Genomic DNA, 17458 nt, shown 5'->3' on the forward strand with positions numbered 1-17458 from the left:
TTTTTTTTTTTACATAATGAGTTAAAGCCTGCAAAAAATGTAAAAGTAAGTTAGCATGCAATCCAAAGCAATATTAAAATGTGTCCTCAAATTGTTTCAGATATGCACAGAAAAAGCAAGATTTGAAAAAATGTGTGTGTTTTACTGCAATATTTTGCTGTTAGGTAACTTACAAAAAGAATCTCATGAATTTGGTATTCTAAAAACTTATTTTCCAGCCAATGTTGACATTAAACCAAGGGACTGCTATTAGCCATACTATGCAGAATGTCAGAATAAACACTCCTCATTATCCCCTCTGATCTCACATCTATACATCTGTGTTGTTCTCCCAGACCTTTCAAGTTCCTTGGTGGAACAGCAGTATCACCTTTTTGCTCTTACTTCTGTGCATATATCTGCCATATGCACTTTGTCCTTCAGGATAGCTTGATCTGTAAAGATATTTTTTAAATGTTCATAATATTCTCAATTAATATCTTGATATCATTGTTAGATTATCATGAAAGTATAAGAGGCAAGAAGAAACTGAGCCTGGCAAGCTGTTTCAGTTTTTTTTTAATGGCATTTCTATTTAATTGTGGGCCAATTAACCACTCAGTTTCCTTTCAGATTAAAAAAAAAAACCTCTAAATTTAATAGAGAGTTGTTTAATGCTTCCTAATGTTATATATCTGACTGAGCTTTTCATTACCCAGAGAAACAAACATGCTGGTCAGGTCACAAGGGAGTAGCGATAATGCCTTCTCTCTTCCTTTGCATGAGAGGTGGTAGGGAATGAAGTTACAGCTGTAAGGTTTTCTGCTGGTTCCTGTATGATGGTCTGGCAAATGCTATATAACAATGCAGCTCTGTTCTATACATGTTGCCAACCATAATATTCATCATGGAATCTCATTTTATGCTTTTTGGTGTATTTTTTTCCCTTTTGGTTGCCAGATTTTGAGTTTACATCCACCATTACGTGCCTCAGACTGCTGACATCTTCATTTAAAAAACATTCATCTGTAGAGACGTTTTGGACAGCTAGCAGAGCTGTAATAAATCATAACTTTATAATTATTGCAATCAGTATGTATTTTAAGTACTACAACAGGAATATTCAGCTCTCACCTTGCCTCTGTTATTGTGTATCAGTAGGCAAATTCTTTATGTTTTTATACATCATTCTGCTTCCCAAATCACAAGTGATTCTTTATAGTGAAAATAATGTTAAAAGATGAAGCATAAGTGTGTGTTGTTTAATTAAGAGGTGTGGAAATACAAGGATTGTTCTAAATACTCCGTATTTAAAAAATCAGGTGAAAAAAAATGTTAGTGGCAATGCGAAGCTGTAGGACACTGACTAGAAGCAGTCTTTATATTGAGGAAATTGGAGTTACAGTTTGTAGCCACCTGCGATGAAAAGTGTGATTTGAGTGAATTGCCATCATATCACAGTACTGAGGATTCATCTAATCTCCCACCCTTTACAGTCAGTACGAAGAAACAGACTCTTCTGGGGCACAACTTGCCTCACCTTAAGCTAGATGTCTAATGTGAATTTGGCATAATCAAACAGTTGGTAGGAGAGGGAGAAAAAGGCAAACGGGACTGGTCAGGCACCTCTTCTGTACACAGTACTGCCAGTTCTGTGTGTAATTACCATGAACCATCTTAGCCCATAACTACTAGATGGTCTGGGCCCATCTGCTCCATATCCCTAAGGATAAAGTTCCAACTGCTAACCCATAAGCCACTGTAAGGCTAAAAGAATATTAACACATAAATACAGGACCTTGCCTAGGACTTGTTTTCCAGAATCACAGAAGCTCGTTTTGGTCCTGGCTCACTTGAACCAGCACATCCCTGATACAAAGCCAGCTATTCCCTTCCAGTGGCAAATGGAATCTAGTGAGGACAATGGGATTTGTCCTTTTTTTCCTGCCTTGCTCGGTTCAGGGACGCTTCGCACCGGGCACATAGGGGAGCGGTGAGCAGCGCTGCTGCAACGCGCCCCGCGGCAGCCTGCTGTGTGCAGGCATGGGCGGGGAGCTGCGCTGCCCTCAGGCTGCGTCACTCCTGCGGGAGCCCTCAGCGCTGCCGGAGGGATGCAGGAGCCCGGCAGCGCCCGCACGGCCCCTCAGGGAAGACACCTGTGTAATCTAAGGAACTGCTGGGGCCCCTGGGTGGGGCTTCTGGTGTCGATCGAGATTTGGTTTTGGAAACAAGGTCCTCGAGAGGCCGTTGTGCTTGTTGTTAGCAACCTCGCTTTGCAGCTGCGGGTCTGTTTACAGAATGCACCATATCGGATGGGATCCTCCTGTTCATGTTGAGAAGTTTCAGCTGAGATCTGTGCTGCCCGATGCTCCCTCATGTACACAAAACCTAAGCTCGGGCTGGATCGGTGGAGGTGATTTTTTTTAGTCCAGACAAACCGGCAGCTCGAAACAAGGATAACTTCTTTTAAATGCGGAGATCACGTAACAGCTTCCCCGCCCTCAACTCCCTAAGCCCGTTTCTATGGTTTCGCAGCCTCCATTTCCTCCCTAAAACACACCCATGCGGACGAGAGGCACTGGCGGACGGCTCTGCACGCAGCACGGCTGCAAGCCGCACCCCCCGCAATGCGCAGCAGAACGAGCTTCGCGGAGCGAGGGCGCCCGTCGGGCCCGGCCCGCGTGGACCGGCCCTGCCTGCAGCACTGCAGCCCCCGCAGCCCCCGCATTCGGGCGGCGCCGCCGCACCCGGGCGCAGTGTAGCGCAGCGCCGCCTGCCAGGCCGCATCGCGGTGCCGCAGCCGCCAGCTGGTTGCTAGGCAACCCCTCCTCTCTCTCCCTTCGCGCCGCGCCGTGCGGCGGCCCCCGCTCCCGGCCCAACATTGCCGCCATTGCGGGGCTGCGTCCTGTGAGAGCCTCCCGCCTGCCCGCGCCGCTTTGCCACTCGGTGTTGGCAGCCGGTCACTGAGATGGAGGGTGCTGAGCCCGCCATCCTCGGCCCGCGCCGACAGAAGCACGACTTCTATTGCTTGTCCGGAATTGCCAGATGGTTGTTATGGGGGTGCTAAAGTCGGTAAAACTGGTGTGTTCTGTGCTAAAGCACATACATTATATATGATTGCATTTTCTGTATCCACACTGTAAGTTAAGATTAATGAGGATCTCGTTCTAAGCATCTTTACATAATGCCCATACTGGGAACGTTAAACGAAGAGTTGTAGTCAGAATCAAAATCACAGCATGTTTTATTAACAGCATCAGCACTCTCCTATTCAGGCATCTGGAAATCTCTAGCTCATCCCATACATATGGGCCTTCTGTTATCACTGCATCTCTGAATTGTGTAGTCACTCTCCCCACACAAACACACTAAAAATGGATATATCTGTAGCCTGACACTTACACAAGAATATTCTTGTGGGAACAAGTTTCTCCCAACAGATATTGGGACAAAGATTGATCTGATTAAAGGCCCAACTCAGCTGGATGGCTGAGTGGCCTTAGTCACTCCATCAGCCTCACCAGGGATTTGGTGAATGTTCTTGCAGTACTTTTCTCCCACATTGCTGTTTGCTGCGGATGAATAGTTACTGTCAGTTATTGACTCACAATAATTAGTCAAAAGCAGTAAGATACTGATGAATTTACTTTAACCAATATATTTTTCATATCTCCTTGAAGTGCATCTTGCTTTAGTCCTGTGAGCAGTACCCTGAGATAACTTTTTAAACTTTTAACCTTTTTAAAAACTGTGAGAAAATTGATTTGAAGGAACCTCCAAAGTTTCCCAATAGAGGTCTTTGTATATCTGTTTTCATATTAGATTCCTTGCCACACATTTTGCATAAAGTGTTGTCTTAACATATGGTCTATGCTGAGGGGCAGAGGACCTTGGAAGAGCAGTCCTGGAGCTGTTGTAACAGTACACTAGCCTGATGTGATCTCTAGCATTTGGGCATTCCAATGAACCTTTTTGCTTTCCTCTCCTGCCTACACAGGGTTCTAAACCAAGTGTGGGATCTGTGTTTATATTTGCGGACTGTAGAATTGTTAGAGCTCTGTTTATCTCTAGAGCTCAAGCAGTGAAGACCTGTTTGTACTGTGGAACCTTAAACCATGTTGTGCTTCATAATTAGGAAAAGCACTAAAATTTGGATGATGTTGTAGACAATCAGCTAGTCTTTTGTACTCCAAAAGTGAGCCTCTTAACTTCTTTCCCATAGTATAATGAGTCAGCTCTTTGATCTGGCTGAAAAATGATCACTCATAGTTTTCGGTCAGATGGGTCTGATCTGACTCAAATGCATAGCTGTAGAAGTATCAAAGCCAGCACAGTGCGAAATGACCGGAATAAGAGTGGATGGAGAATGGAGCTGTCCCTACTGACTGCACCATCTCACACTGGCTTAAGTTTATTTCTGAAACTGCATTTCACAGGTGATTTGCTAATTGCATGTCCATTCAAAATGTTGGACAATGTGTAGGAAGCTTTATATAACTCTTCTAAAAGCCATTTGGAAGAAACTGTTATGTAGAAACACAAACTGTTTGTATCTTACCATTCAGTACACGCATACTCTACAAAGAGACCTCTGTCAGAGCTCTGATTACTGAACATTCAGAGTACCACAGTATGAAACACACAGACCTCAAGAACAGGAAAATTGATTTTATATGTTGTATGCTAATTTCAGCAGTGAAGCAGGGTGACCATGAATCTCAACTGAGATACTACACTAGCTGTAAACCTGCCCACTTCAGACAGGGCATTCAAATATTATACAATCCTTCATGCAGTGTCGTGGAGTGCTGTAGCATCCAAAAGTGCTGTAGCCCTTTGAGATGCAACAACATTTTCCAGAGTTTATTTTGCTCATATCTAGGAATAGCAGTGGTGCAAGGTGCAAACAAGAGTCTGGACTATGGAATGGCTCTTTTAAACTTGTTTGTCTTAATTTCTTCTCATCAGTTTAGGAGAAAAGGAAGAAAACTAGCTGGAGAAGAAGGTGACTAAATCTGGTGGCAGATCTCTCTTATTCCTCATGAATGCTTCCCAAAGAACTAATCTTCCTCTTTAAAGAATTCCTTTGTAGTTTTCCTGCACACGATGGGACTTTCTTCTGCCCTGCATCCCATTTACTCTTGAAAAACTCTCAATGAGTGCAGTCAAAACCCCATTCTTTTCTGCATCTCCAGTATGTAAATAACAAGCTTTTGCTTCCTTGAGGCCAGGGAAGAATTGTAGCAGATGGAGCAGCACAAAACATTAAAAAACAGCATTTAAACACAATCCTTAAACATTAAGGGTTTGTTACAAGTTTCCAGATTCTCATCCGATGAGTTTGCTATAAATCTCACACTTACTGCTGATCTTTCTTATAGCATCTTTTTACAAGACTTGACCTTTCTCAAAGCCCTTGAATGATTGAGGCAAGTCTGCTCCCTTTCTCTGTTGGCACTGGCAAAAGGTTTTCCTAACAAATCTCTCTTGCTTCACTTCAACCCCACCACCTCTGTACCTATGTGCCAGATAAAAAGAGAAGAAATATTTTAAGTAGCATGAGAGAAGAAGTGCCAGGAATTTCTTTAGGTTCAGTGCACATGATTAAATGTGTAGTATTTACAAGAAGAACAATACCTCTTCCCAATGTCCCTCTTTGGCTCTCTTTGCAAGATTAATGTTCTTAGAATCTATTTTGAACGCTACAGCAAATACCATAGTACACTACGCTTTGGTTAAAGTTGCTGGTTACCAATACATTTTTGGCAAAAATTCTATTTAATCTTTCTATTAATTGTTTCATCAAAGAAAGTGGAGATATGCCAATGTAATTTGTTCCAGTCACAAAGTTACAAGGCATTGTTAAAGAAGGATCAAGCTGTTAAGCAGAAAAGACAAGATGAGCTTGATGACTGGCATTACTGGGACGAGATGAAATTCAGATCTTTAAATGAAAAGGCATGCACTTAAGGACAATTTATGAGACTACAGGAACACACAGCTGGAAAGAACTGAGAGTAAAAAGATAACAGAGCCACAGAATGATGGCAAGTTGCCACTTGTGCATTTTAATGCTCAGCCTTTACACTGAACAAACACAATTAATTTTTCTGAGGAGAGGCTGGTTATTGTTTTCCATTTTATTTTATTAATCAAGATTGTCTGTAGATGAATGGCTCCTAGACATCCAGAAAAAGACTCAGAAGTTTCTCAGCTTTGTGCTGTCAAATATAATTGACCTTCATGTGAAATTTGTTTACATGGAACACACAACATTTCTTCAACTCTGCCCTTTATATGGGCCATCAGTGCTTTCCTGAATGAGTAGAAGAGAGGACACAGACCACTACATGCCATAAAAGTGGGAACATGGATACCACTGGTGTCAGAATTAATCCTAAGGTACATTCATGGCTGCAGGCTGGAAGCGACACTGCAGTCAGAAGCTACCTGTTATCAGAATTGTCATTGTTCCATGTTTATATTTGAGGTAGTTTTTGATGTGCTTGAACAAGAATTTTTAAATGTAAGTTATATTTTATTGATACTTACGATTTGATTTGATCATTATCTCTATCTCTATTAATTTTATCTATCACAATATAGCTACATAGCATCTGATGACTGTATTTTAATGATTGTTACTAATTTCTCTAGATGTACAACTGCACTGTCCTCTTTAGAAGTACATATATTTTTGCAAAGATGGCAAAGACAGTATTGTATCTGTGTCTCTGAAATTCTTGTTCTTTTCACCTTTCACTCTAGCAAGACCACAGACAGGCCAAGTACTGGGATATTTTCTTTTTGTCTTTACTGTTCACTGTTTTTCCTAATTCTGTTTATCTAGATAGTATAGCACTTGTGGAAATCAAACCAATGTCTCATGTAATTTCTGGTCCATGCAATAAGAAACATACGATCCGGCTAATAAGAAAATTTAGCATGGAGTAACAGTCACAACAGAGCAAAGTTCCTTTCCTATATTGTGTGAATTAGCCACGCTTTTCAGGTACTTGGTTTATTTTCTTAAGCAGCTGTACAAACGTATGTACAAATTACATCTGTAAATAATAAGCATCCTTTTGTAGTTAGATCTTTTACTCCTGTGAATCTGTGCTGTCTCTTAATTCTTTTATTTTGAGACTGCAGAGCTGCTTCAAGTAAACCACAATACTAATTAAAACCAGCCAGAAGTTTTCATGCAAAGCTTTTTAGCAAAAAAAAAAAAAAAAAAAAAAATTAAAAAAAATTGGTTACAAAGAAATGTTTGCAAAATTTCTATTGATTTCGTGGAATCATTTATAAAATTACAAAACTCCATCAGAATAATTTTCATTTAAAAAGCACTTTTAATATTATCTTTAAATATTCTGTAATGTCTAAATGATTCAAAACCAAATCAATAGTTCTTCAATAGTTCTCAATAGTTCTCAACTAAAATATATTTCTTGTTTGGTGTATTTGTTCTTAATTGCTTCAAACTTTTGAAAACTCTCTTTTGGTCCAGTCAGACTGTTTTTTTTCTCTTGCCACAATTGCCAAAGAATCATCTTGGTATTTGTCCTTCTCTTTCTTGTCCTCTCTTAAAAGCCACAGAAATGGCCTCTTTTAACCTTCTGTATTTTCCTTTCTCACTTCATAGTGACCCTTTGCTTTTTATTACTTTCCTCAGCTTCCTTAATCCTTTTCACAGCGCAAGGAAAGGAGGTGGCTGAGGGACAGAAGTAACTGGCTGCTTGCAGGTCTGAATCTATAGCTACAGGAATGTGTTGCTCAAGAAGTTTGAAAGAGATTTGGATATGGCTGGGAGTAGGAGGGAAGGGCAGAGTATTTCTGGTGCTGAGAAAGAGAGGATAAAAAAAGTGAGATTACTGCAGCAGGAGAAAGAAGATTGAAAATCTGTAAATGTAGAAAATACAGAGAAAGGGTGAGAGAGACAAGAAGCAAAATGGCATTTAGGTGCTGCAGGGCCAGGAATGGTATCTCCTTGGTTTGCCATCTGGGAGTGCTCCTTGCTCCTTGGTGATTGCAGCTTGCTTCCTGCTAATGGATGGCAGTTGCTGTACAGGAATTCACTACTGCAGTGAGCATTAAAAACTTCAGTCCTTCCCTTGCATTGCTGAGTTTCCTAGATTAAACATTAAACATATTGTATAAATGTGTTTTAAAAAATAAAAGCTTTAATTTAAAATAAGCCAGACTGCAGAGAGACTCAGCAACTGCCTTTGTTGTACACTGTGCAGCCTCCATTTTCCTATTTCTCTTTTTGCTATCCCTCCTACTTTCTTTTCGGTGTCACCTTTCAGTTTTAACAGCTATCGTCTCAACAGCAGTAGCTGCTTTATATTCAAAAGAATTTGTGAGTATCCTGAGACCTGGCTGGTTATATAAAGTCATGTATTTTAGTCGTGGAGTCTCAGTTTAAGCAAGTGCTTGAGTGTGCAAAAAATTCTTTGCCATTTCTGACACGAATTTCTGGATGTACATCACTACCATCTAGTGGCAGAAAGAGTTACAACACCTAGTAGGCTCCCAGGAAATGCCGGGGTTGACTTCAATAACCAAGATCCTTCAGCAGGAAGTTAGGTGTGGTCTGTAGGAGACTTAAAAAAAAAAAAAAAAAAAAAAAAAAAAAAAAAAAAAAAAAGAAGAAGAAAAAAAAAAAAAAAGGAAAAGACATGATGGAATTTAGCTGCAGTGTTCCTGGGTGCCATTCCAAACCCAGTAAGTGCAAGATTCTACACTGGTAATGAATTTTTAATTGTTTCCAGCAGTATTAAGACAGAATTATGCCTTTTAAAAATGTTTGTGATTAACAATAAAATCTGGCAGGATTCTGCAGCAGGACCACTTGCATTTTCCTAATTAACCCTTGTGCTGCTGCCAGTCTGTGTATTGTTCTTGCAGCAATTTGCTACAGACCATCCATGACAGAATGCCCCAGGTGCTTTTGCCTGAAATGGAAGGGGTTGTTTGTAGGGAGAAGTTGGGATGTGTGTGGATGTCTGTGTAGGTGTAAAGAGCCATATGCATATGGATGAAAAGGAGGGGAAAGCATTGTGCTGCGGTTTATTTAGCAGGCTTCCAAAATCCGAATTTGTTGCTGCTGTGCAGGAATGTGTATATTTAGGAAAAGAGTAAAATAGGATTATTCAGATTGTATTTTAACTGTTGCATTATTTTAATTTGATAATCATTTCTTGGATATATTGACTTACTTATATTGAAGTTACTTTTTTATTGCATTTGCTGGATTTTTAATGTGCTTACTTAGGATAAGGACTTGAGAAAAATAATGGAAGGCTACAGCCGAGGTAGTGTTTATGATTTCAGATTGAAGTGTTTGCATTAGGAATATTTTTCATTTGTTCTTTTTAACTGAGCTGTCTGGAGCTATTAAGAAAAAATGTTCTGCCCTTGTTAGTGGAAAGTTAAAAATGTTACTGTACATTTTGTATGGTATCAGTCCTAAAAGTGCGTTATCTAATGATTGAATACAGTTTTTGTTTAATTCAGCAATTCTTCCAGTGCACAATGTGTTGCCAGGCAGGGGATCGGAATACAGGTGCTTGTGCCTGATTCCTTGTTTCCTGAGCTGGCAGCTCTGCAAAGGCAGCATATTTGTACCTGAACAGAAGGAGCATCTCATGTTGCTTTCAACTGAGCCCTCTGGCCCTAAGCGCCAGTAGTGGATTCTAAGAGTCATTTTTGGTCCTTTTAGCTAGAGGGATGGTTGGTTCAAGGTGCAGCTTAAGCAGGATAATAAAGATGTGAACTGACTGCATTCTAACTCCTCAACACTGATCTGTAAACAGTTCAGAACTGCTCATGCCTCACAGTGAATGTGCTGGAAAAATATCTTCTATTTTATTCATTACCCTTGAAAAAGAAAAGATGTTATTGTATTACATGTGACATTTTTATACATTTTTTGTTTTGTTTTGTTTATGCCAAACTACCTTGAAAAGTATTAATAAAATTTTAAATTAAATGTTACCACCAACAGGCAAGCTGCAAAGGAAAATGGTTTATTCTGAAATAAAAGCAAATGAAAAAAGCAACTTCCTCTTGGTTGATAATTACTGTATTTAAGGAAGATGTCCCACAGAAGTTTCTGTGCAGGTATATTCTTTTGCATTGTATGTGACTATTTATGTTGCCCTAATTTTGTGTGTGTGTGTGTTTATATTTTTAGCGCTTTTTTTATGAGGGAGGCTAAACAGTAATTAAGAGGTGCAGGATGAAAAGATGGCACAGTCAGTGCTGGTACCACCAGGACCTGACAGCTTCCGCTATTTCACAAGAGAATCACTTGCAGCTATTGAACAACGTATCAATGAAGAAAAAGCTAAAAAATCCAAACAAGAACGCAAAGATGATGATGATGAAGATGGCCCAAAGCCAAACAGCGACTTGGAGGCAGGAAAGACCCTGCCATTTATTTACGGCGATATACCTCCAGGAATGGTATCTGAGCCCTTGGAAGACCTGGACCCATATTACATCAATAAAAAAGTGAGTGTATTGTATCTTTCTGTGAAACTGAAAGAAGATGAAAGTACAGCAGACTCTCTTGGCAGGCTTAGCATTTCCACTGTTAGGGATCAAGTCTTTGTTTGCCATTATATTCTGATTTCTTTCTTTGGCAGAAATCTCAATTGTAAGAACAGAAGTTAGAAATTCAAGTTGGTGGAATCCAGTCTGTGGGTAGAAGTGGATTCAGGTTTATTTTAATATATTTGGCATTTTGTTAAAATTTGTAGCTTTCAGTGTTTTATTCACAGGAAAACTATTGAAAAAGTAGCACAAGGGCTATCTTCAGCATGCTATTTTTTCATCAGTTGTTCTATAAGACATGTGAGTAGCAGATCATTTTGGAGTTCATCTCAAAGGCAGCTAGACACCTTCTCCCTGACTTTCTTCATTGTCACATGGAAGGCTTAGGCTGCATTCTCTTGGATATGCATAAAGGATATGAAAGTATGGAAAAGTAATTTCTCAGGATATGTTGAAGGTGTTTCATTTTCATTCAGTCCGTTCAGTAGAGAACTTGGAACTTAGATACTCTGGGTGAGAAATTTTTCATATCCACATTTATGTTCCTCGTTGATTGAAACACCAACAAAGGAAGTGTTTGACAGAGGCAAATAAATGAAGAGAAGGTAGAAATTCTTCTTGTAGTGTCCAGAAAGTCTTATGTAGTTTTAAATATACCTTATAGACATGTTCATTAAAAAAAAAAAAAAAAAAAAAAAAGAGAGGAAAAAGTAAGAATACAAAAAATAAGAACACACACGGTAAAACCCAGCAACAACTGTGTGGCCAAACACAATAGTGCTAAACTGTAGACTGTTACCCATCTGGCCATGGGTTTCCTCCAGAATTCCATTCCTTCAGCTTTTGGCATAACATTTTTTGTATTATTTTTGTACTATCAGTAAACATGGAAGAATTTTTAGGAAAAAGAAAAACTGAATTAAGCAAAAAATAATAATAATTTAAATATTTTTACTACAAGAATTAAGGATATGCTAAACAGAGACAACAGCTTTAAAATAAATCATCTCTACCTTAAGTGTTCATTGCAGAATTTCCAAAACTCAATTGATTTATGGAGAATTGTGACTTAAATTTGAAAATTAGGTTTCCAACTAAATATTTCTTTCTACCTAGTTTACTCGAGTGGGTAATCCTGTGGAAGACCAGAAGTAAGGCAGAAGAAATTTGGGTCCAAATGTTGATTCCTTTCCTTCCTCCTTTCCCAGTTCCACAGTAGTAAAAATCTAAATTTGGTGCTGGAGATCTTTAAGTTATCATTATCATGATTTGGAAACCAGAAAAGTACTTCTGGAATTCTCCGTGCAAATGAAGTACAGTCCTGAATTTCTTGCCCCTGAATTAGGCATATATAGCAGTTGTCTTGTTCTTTTGCAAAAGCATAGCTTCTAGGTTTCTAGCTCAAGACATGAGACCCCAAATTACATATTTTGCAATCATAATTTCTTCTGGTATTTTTCTTGGTGCTCTTTGTATATTTTTGAACATTCCTACTTGTGTATTTAGGTCAGATTGCATTTTAATTTTTCAATTTGTCGTGGTTAAGCCAGCATTGCTCAAATGATGTATCATCAAATGTTGTGTCAGAGCAAAGGAAACGGAAGACATGAAAAACTGATTTTGGAGCAGAGTTTCTAAACTCAAGGGAGAATATTAAGAGAGTTGAAAAGCAGTGGTAGAAAAGATTCCACTTTAGAGATGAATTCTTTCTCCTTTACAGTTAAGAACCTAAGTATGGTCTGAGAATCAACATGTGTCTGTGTATCTGAACATATGTTTCATTTGGAAGAGCTAAAGTTTATGATTCCAAGCACGGGGAGGACTTGTGTTTCCTGGATTTCATCTGCTGCATTTGGCACACCTTCTCAGAAAGTAGAGTCTTTGAAAACACTGCCCTCTGATTCCAGCTGAGATAGGTGATAGCTCCTGGCAGTGCTCCAGCTTTTTTTATGGGTTATGTCCCTTCAGGCTTTTTACAGCTGTCACAATGGTAGGTAGATCCTCATATCTTCAGCGAGAGTGAACTTTCACCCATGTTTGGAAAGAAAATAGAAATAGATAGGAATTTACCCAAATGCGTGGATATCTACATAATTTTTAAAAGCACTGCATGTTAAATAAACTCTTTATATTTCTTTCTCAGGCTTTAAGAATACTGTTACATTTATATATATATAAAAATAAACATTTTATATATATAATGCTGGCAGTATACACAAATCATTGCTAAACCATGGAGAGATAGAGAAAATACGTAGATTATTGAATTCTGTATTAGGTAAAAGTAAAGTGTGGTGTAAGAAAAGTAGACAGAGTTGCAGGTATGAAGCTCTCGCATGAAATAGTTACAGGGAGAAGCAATATGTTTATTATTTCTTGAATTACAGTGAAAACTATCCACGTATTTATGTTATGACCAAAAACTGGTTATTGAACACTTGCAATTTCCTTTACACTATTTCACTTTTGAAAACCACATCACTCCATGGTACTATTGTCTTAGTACTTCTATGGTATGATAATTAATTCTGGCTATTTGATTAAGGAAATACTGATGGTTTCATGAGTTTTTTTTTTTTGTTTTTTTTTTTTAATATTACATGCACCAGTAGATATATCATAAGCTACAGAATGTATTTTAGCGCCTCAATGTACCTGTCTTTATTTTCTAGCTAGCAATATCAGGATTGCTTATGAGTTCTAAATAAATTCTTAAAACATTTTAATGCAATTCTATTGTATGTGAACTAGACAAGGGGATTCTGATTCTGAGATGGGCAAAGTGGGAAATGCAAATAGAAGAGTTTGACCATATGTGGTTAATGATGGAATGAAAATGATTCAGAGTTTGACCTTATAAACTGTAACTTGTTGGTGTCTTTTAAATGTAATTTTTAATTCTGTGTTTCTTTTTCCAGACCTTCATAGTATTGAATAAAGGGAAGGCAATATTCCGATTCAGTGCCACCTCTGCCCTGTACATGTTAACTCCTTTCAATCCTCTTAGAAAAATAGCTATTAAGATTTTGGTACATTCATATCCTTTTCAAGTGGTCAGTCTAAAGCTGTAGTCAATGAGATGTTGCTTAGTACTTAAATCATTCACTGGCACGTGTGCATGGTTGATATGATCTGTAGTGCTTTGTCTCTCTTCTTTCTATTGTTTCTCTCTTCTTTTCCCCTTTTTTGTTTGTTATTGCTGGATCATAATACAGCAACATCAGGAGACAACCAGTCATCTCTGTTTACAATTTCTTCCTCTGTCCTTCATCTTTCACCTCCTTTTTTTTCTTCCTTTCCTCTCATTTTCCATGCAATCCTCAAGCTTTTTTTCATCTTTTCACTTCCACCACATTTTTCACAAACTGCAGGTATATTCCTCTAAACACTTTCAGTTCATCACCAACACCGTATGTTAAAATGAAATCTTTGATCCCAGCTATGTACTTGGTTGAATTTTTAGTGAAAATCTTGTTTCGTTATTCCTTTTCATTTTTTGATTCAGATCCAAAGCTAGTTTGATAGAACAGCTTAGGTTTCTTATTTGCATTCTCAGCCCTATGTAGCTGTCTATTCCTTCATTATTATTGCTTTATGCACTTGTAACCATATAAACTTTTACTTCTGTCTATGTAGGTTGGATTTTCCACATTATTGGTAGAAATTTATAAAGCTAAGTAGTCATAATGACAAACCTATCACTTTGTCTTTCTCAGTATTTTGGTATATGAATAAAATAGGCATCCTCACTGTTGTTGGGATTTCCCAGTTCCACTGTGATAAAAATCTAAATTTGGTGCTGGAGATCTTTAAGTTATCATTATTGTGGTCTGATCCCAGATACTGATAGAGGGTCATTGAGGGCTTTGACTTCAGTAAATCTGATTACTTAGGAAGCATATACAAATGTTTGCACCCTGATATTTCACAAGAGTCTAACATAAACACATTGAAATCAGTTTGGTTTTGAGTGCTTTTTTTGGTTGTGGGTTTTTTTATTTTCTTGGTGGCATTACATAGAGGGGTCCTAGGATCCCGTAGAATAACCCTTGGAAGGATTCTATTATACTTCTGGTGTAGAAGTTTGATAAATGTGATTGTCTAATAAATGCTGGACAACGTTATCAGTGGCTAGCCTGCAGATGACTTCAAGTCATTCAAAAGGCAACACTATGTAGTCGGTATTCACTTGCTAGTGGTGTCACTACAAATAATTATTTGACAGTTATGTGACACTCCATAGCTTGTAATAAGCAATTAGATGGAGTAATGGAAGATTGTAGAACTGAGATGGTGGTGAATAGTTGGAGTGACCAAAGTCAAAATACTAAAAAACTTTAATATTTTGGGAAGGTATAGTCCAGTTATTTCTCCCTGATGAAAGAGTAGTGAGGATTTTGAGAGGATATTTCATCATAAAGGGCTTTGAAAGTTGATGTAAACATAGACTTGTAAGTACTCATTATGTGCTATGTTTTAAAATAGTGTCTTTTCTCTTGTGCTCTTTTCAATATGAATTGTATAGCAAGAGGCTACCTTCTGATTAAAAGATTTAAGACACTTTCACAGATGTGAAAGATCCAGAGATCTGCTGGCTGTAATGCCATAATTTAACAGTTCAGAAGTCAGAGGTATTTACTGTTGCTTGAAGTTTTTACTTTATTTTTGGTTAATGTAGACATACAGAGGAAACGTGAGGGGAACATCACAATACTTGCCACACCATAATACTCAGATTTCTAGATTGTAGCAGGATGGAAACATGCATTTTAGTTAGAGAAATTAAAGCTTTTCTAAGAACAGGCTTTGCTATCTTTCTAATTTTTGGTGATGGTGCCATCATGTGGACATTGTATGCTTCATCTGTGTGATTGGTTTTCATTTTTGTGTTCCTGTTTTCACCTGTAATGTATTAGCCCTGAAATTGAAGGTTTGTAACTACAGAGCAGTTCTGTCAAAATAAGTGAAAGTGCTTATAGCATGGAATTGTTCTAAGATTTTCTTTAGGGTTTTTTGTTTTTTTAGAATAAAATGTGACTTGTTCACTACCACTTTTTATATTACAAAAAATGTAGCTACAAAAAGCAAATGCAGATAAAATAATTTTCTCACAAATTTATCTATTCTCTCTATTAAAATGTGCCAACTAGTTTTCTATATATGTATATATTATAACAAATTTTTGATATGTGCCAAATTTTATGGTGAAAATTAAAGGAAAGAAATGAAGAAAATGTACCTTTCATTGTTTTATATGCAAGAACTAGATGGTATTTGTCTAGATCATCCAATAAAAACACTTTTTTGGTGTTATTCCACTAAATTAGAAGCCACTACATTCAACGTTCACGTTATTATTTAAAAAGAGAAAAAACATCCATGATATTGTTATTTTTTTTCTATATTTTCTATATATTTCGGTTTTTCTAATTTTTAGTGTGTGATTGTCATAGCTTTAAAAAAGTGACTATGAAAGCACTATGCTCAGTGCTTTTCTCTGAGTGTCAGCATTGCAGTGGAGGGATAAATATCTCCTGATACTGGATGTCTGCCAGACCAGGATCTTGTTTGATGTTCTTTTAATGAGATTTTCTGGCTTACATTCCTTAACTCTTAACCCACATTATTCAGCATGCTTATCATGTGCACTATTTTGACCAACTGTGTATTTATGACCATGAGTAACCCTCCTGACTGGACAAAGAATGTAGAGTAAGTGAAATGGATTTTCTTTGAATTATATTCAGTCATCTGAAATAAACTGCTGTTAATGATGTTACACTAATAAGGATAACATCTACTGACAGCAGCTACTTTGTAACATGTTTTGAACAGACATTCAAATGCTAACTTCTTCTGTGTAATACTGAATCAATATATTTTACAATGCTTCCTTCATCAAGGAAAGTTCAATTTGCATTCTCTGCAGTCTTAGGTGGGTAGTGTAGAAGCAGGACTCTAGTCTTACAAGTATGTAAAAAGGGTGGATGCATTGCAGGAACTGGCATAGATGAAGGGTGCAGTAAAGACAATCTGTTATTGAATGTTTTCTTTTTTAATGAAAAATAAGCTTTTTCAAAAGTGTTTCACTGACTGGCTAGTCCTCCCATGGGAAATAGCAGCTAGAAAGAGAAAAGTTCCAATCTGGCATCAACCCCAGTCATCAATATGCACAAAATGCATATTTTGTGATTGTTCCAAGGCAGTGCAAAATAATGCTCTTTATGATGCTTCATGTAGTAACATCTTATGCTTCTGATGCAACTTCACTTCAATCTGATTTGGATGATAAGTACATGTTTAATCTTCAGTAATCAACAACGAAATCATAGGACAATTAAAGTCAGTGTAGGCATTCTCATTTTGAATTACGTATGAACATATGTGTATTCAGGATATCTAGCATATAATATTCACGAATAAATATAGCTGGCTTGAATATTTATTCATGTCATATTGTGCCCTGTTGTGTGGGAAAAAGTTTTTTGCTTTTTCTTAGTGACTGAACTGAAAAATATCATACAGGAAAATTGGTTTCAGATTAATTGCGTCTGAAAACCAGTGTGAGCCTTTTAAGCAGTTTAGCTTGAAACAGTCTGTTTTACCTTCTTTTCCATTAAAAATGTAAATGAAACTAGATTTCAAAAAGGTGTCATTTGGAGATAGAGAATTGAAATGACTCAGAATGCCAAAATTAAGCATTTATACTTTTTGTATTTCAGCAAACTTTATTTAGTCAAAAAAAGCACTAAATTTCATTGGAATCTATAAAAAGTTTTGATTGGTCTTGCACAGGATTTTGCATCTGAAAACATTGATTTTGTTCCAGTACTATGCTTCTCTAGCTAAGGGTGAACTACTGGCTACAGCTACTCTAACAAAGTGAATGAGGGCTGATGTGATTTGACACATTGCCAGA

At 37.6% G+C, this 17458-nt stretch overlaps 1 protein-coding gene across 8 annotated transcripts in view; it reads left to right on the top strand.

Annotated features, from left to right (window-relative positions):
- The window catches only part of LOC125696695 (sodium channel protein type 2 subunit alpha), a 73470-nt gene that overhangs the window by 7800 nt on the left and 48212 nt on the right, over window positions 1-17458 (top strand). For 7 of the 8 annotated variants that reach the window (XM_048952726.1, XM_048952724.1, XM_048952725.1 and 4 more), the window contains exons 2-4: window positions 10178-10497; window positions 13458-13575; window positions 16161-16251. In XM_048952726.1, coding sequence (XP_048808683.1) covers window positions 10231-10497; window positions 13458-13575; window positions 16161-16251 — 476 coding nt within the window. In that variant the 5' untranslated portion in view covers window positions 10178-10230. Of the gene's footprint in view, window positions 1-8656; window positions 8707-10177; window positions 10498-13457; window positions 13576-16160; window positions 16252-17458 lie in introns of those variants that run through there. The other variant, XM_048952721.1, reaches the window with a different exon arrangement.

Source organism: Lagopus muta, chromosome 8, assembly GCF_023343835.1.
Source record: "Lagopus muta isolate bLagMut1 chromosome 8, bLagMut1 primary, whole genome shotgun sequence".
Taxonomy (NCBI): Eukaryota; Metazoa; Chordata; class Aves; order Galliformes; family Phasianidae; genus Lagopus; species Lagopus muta.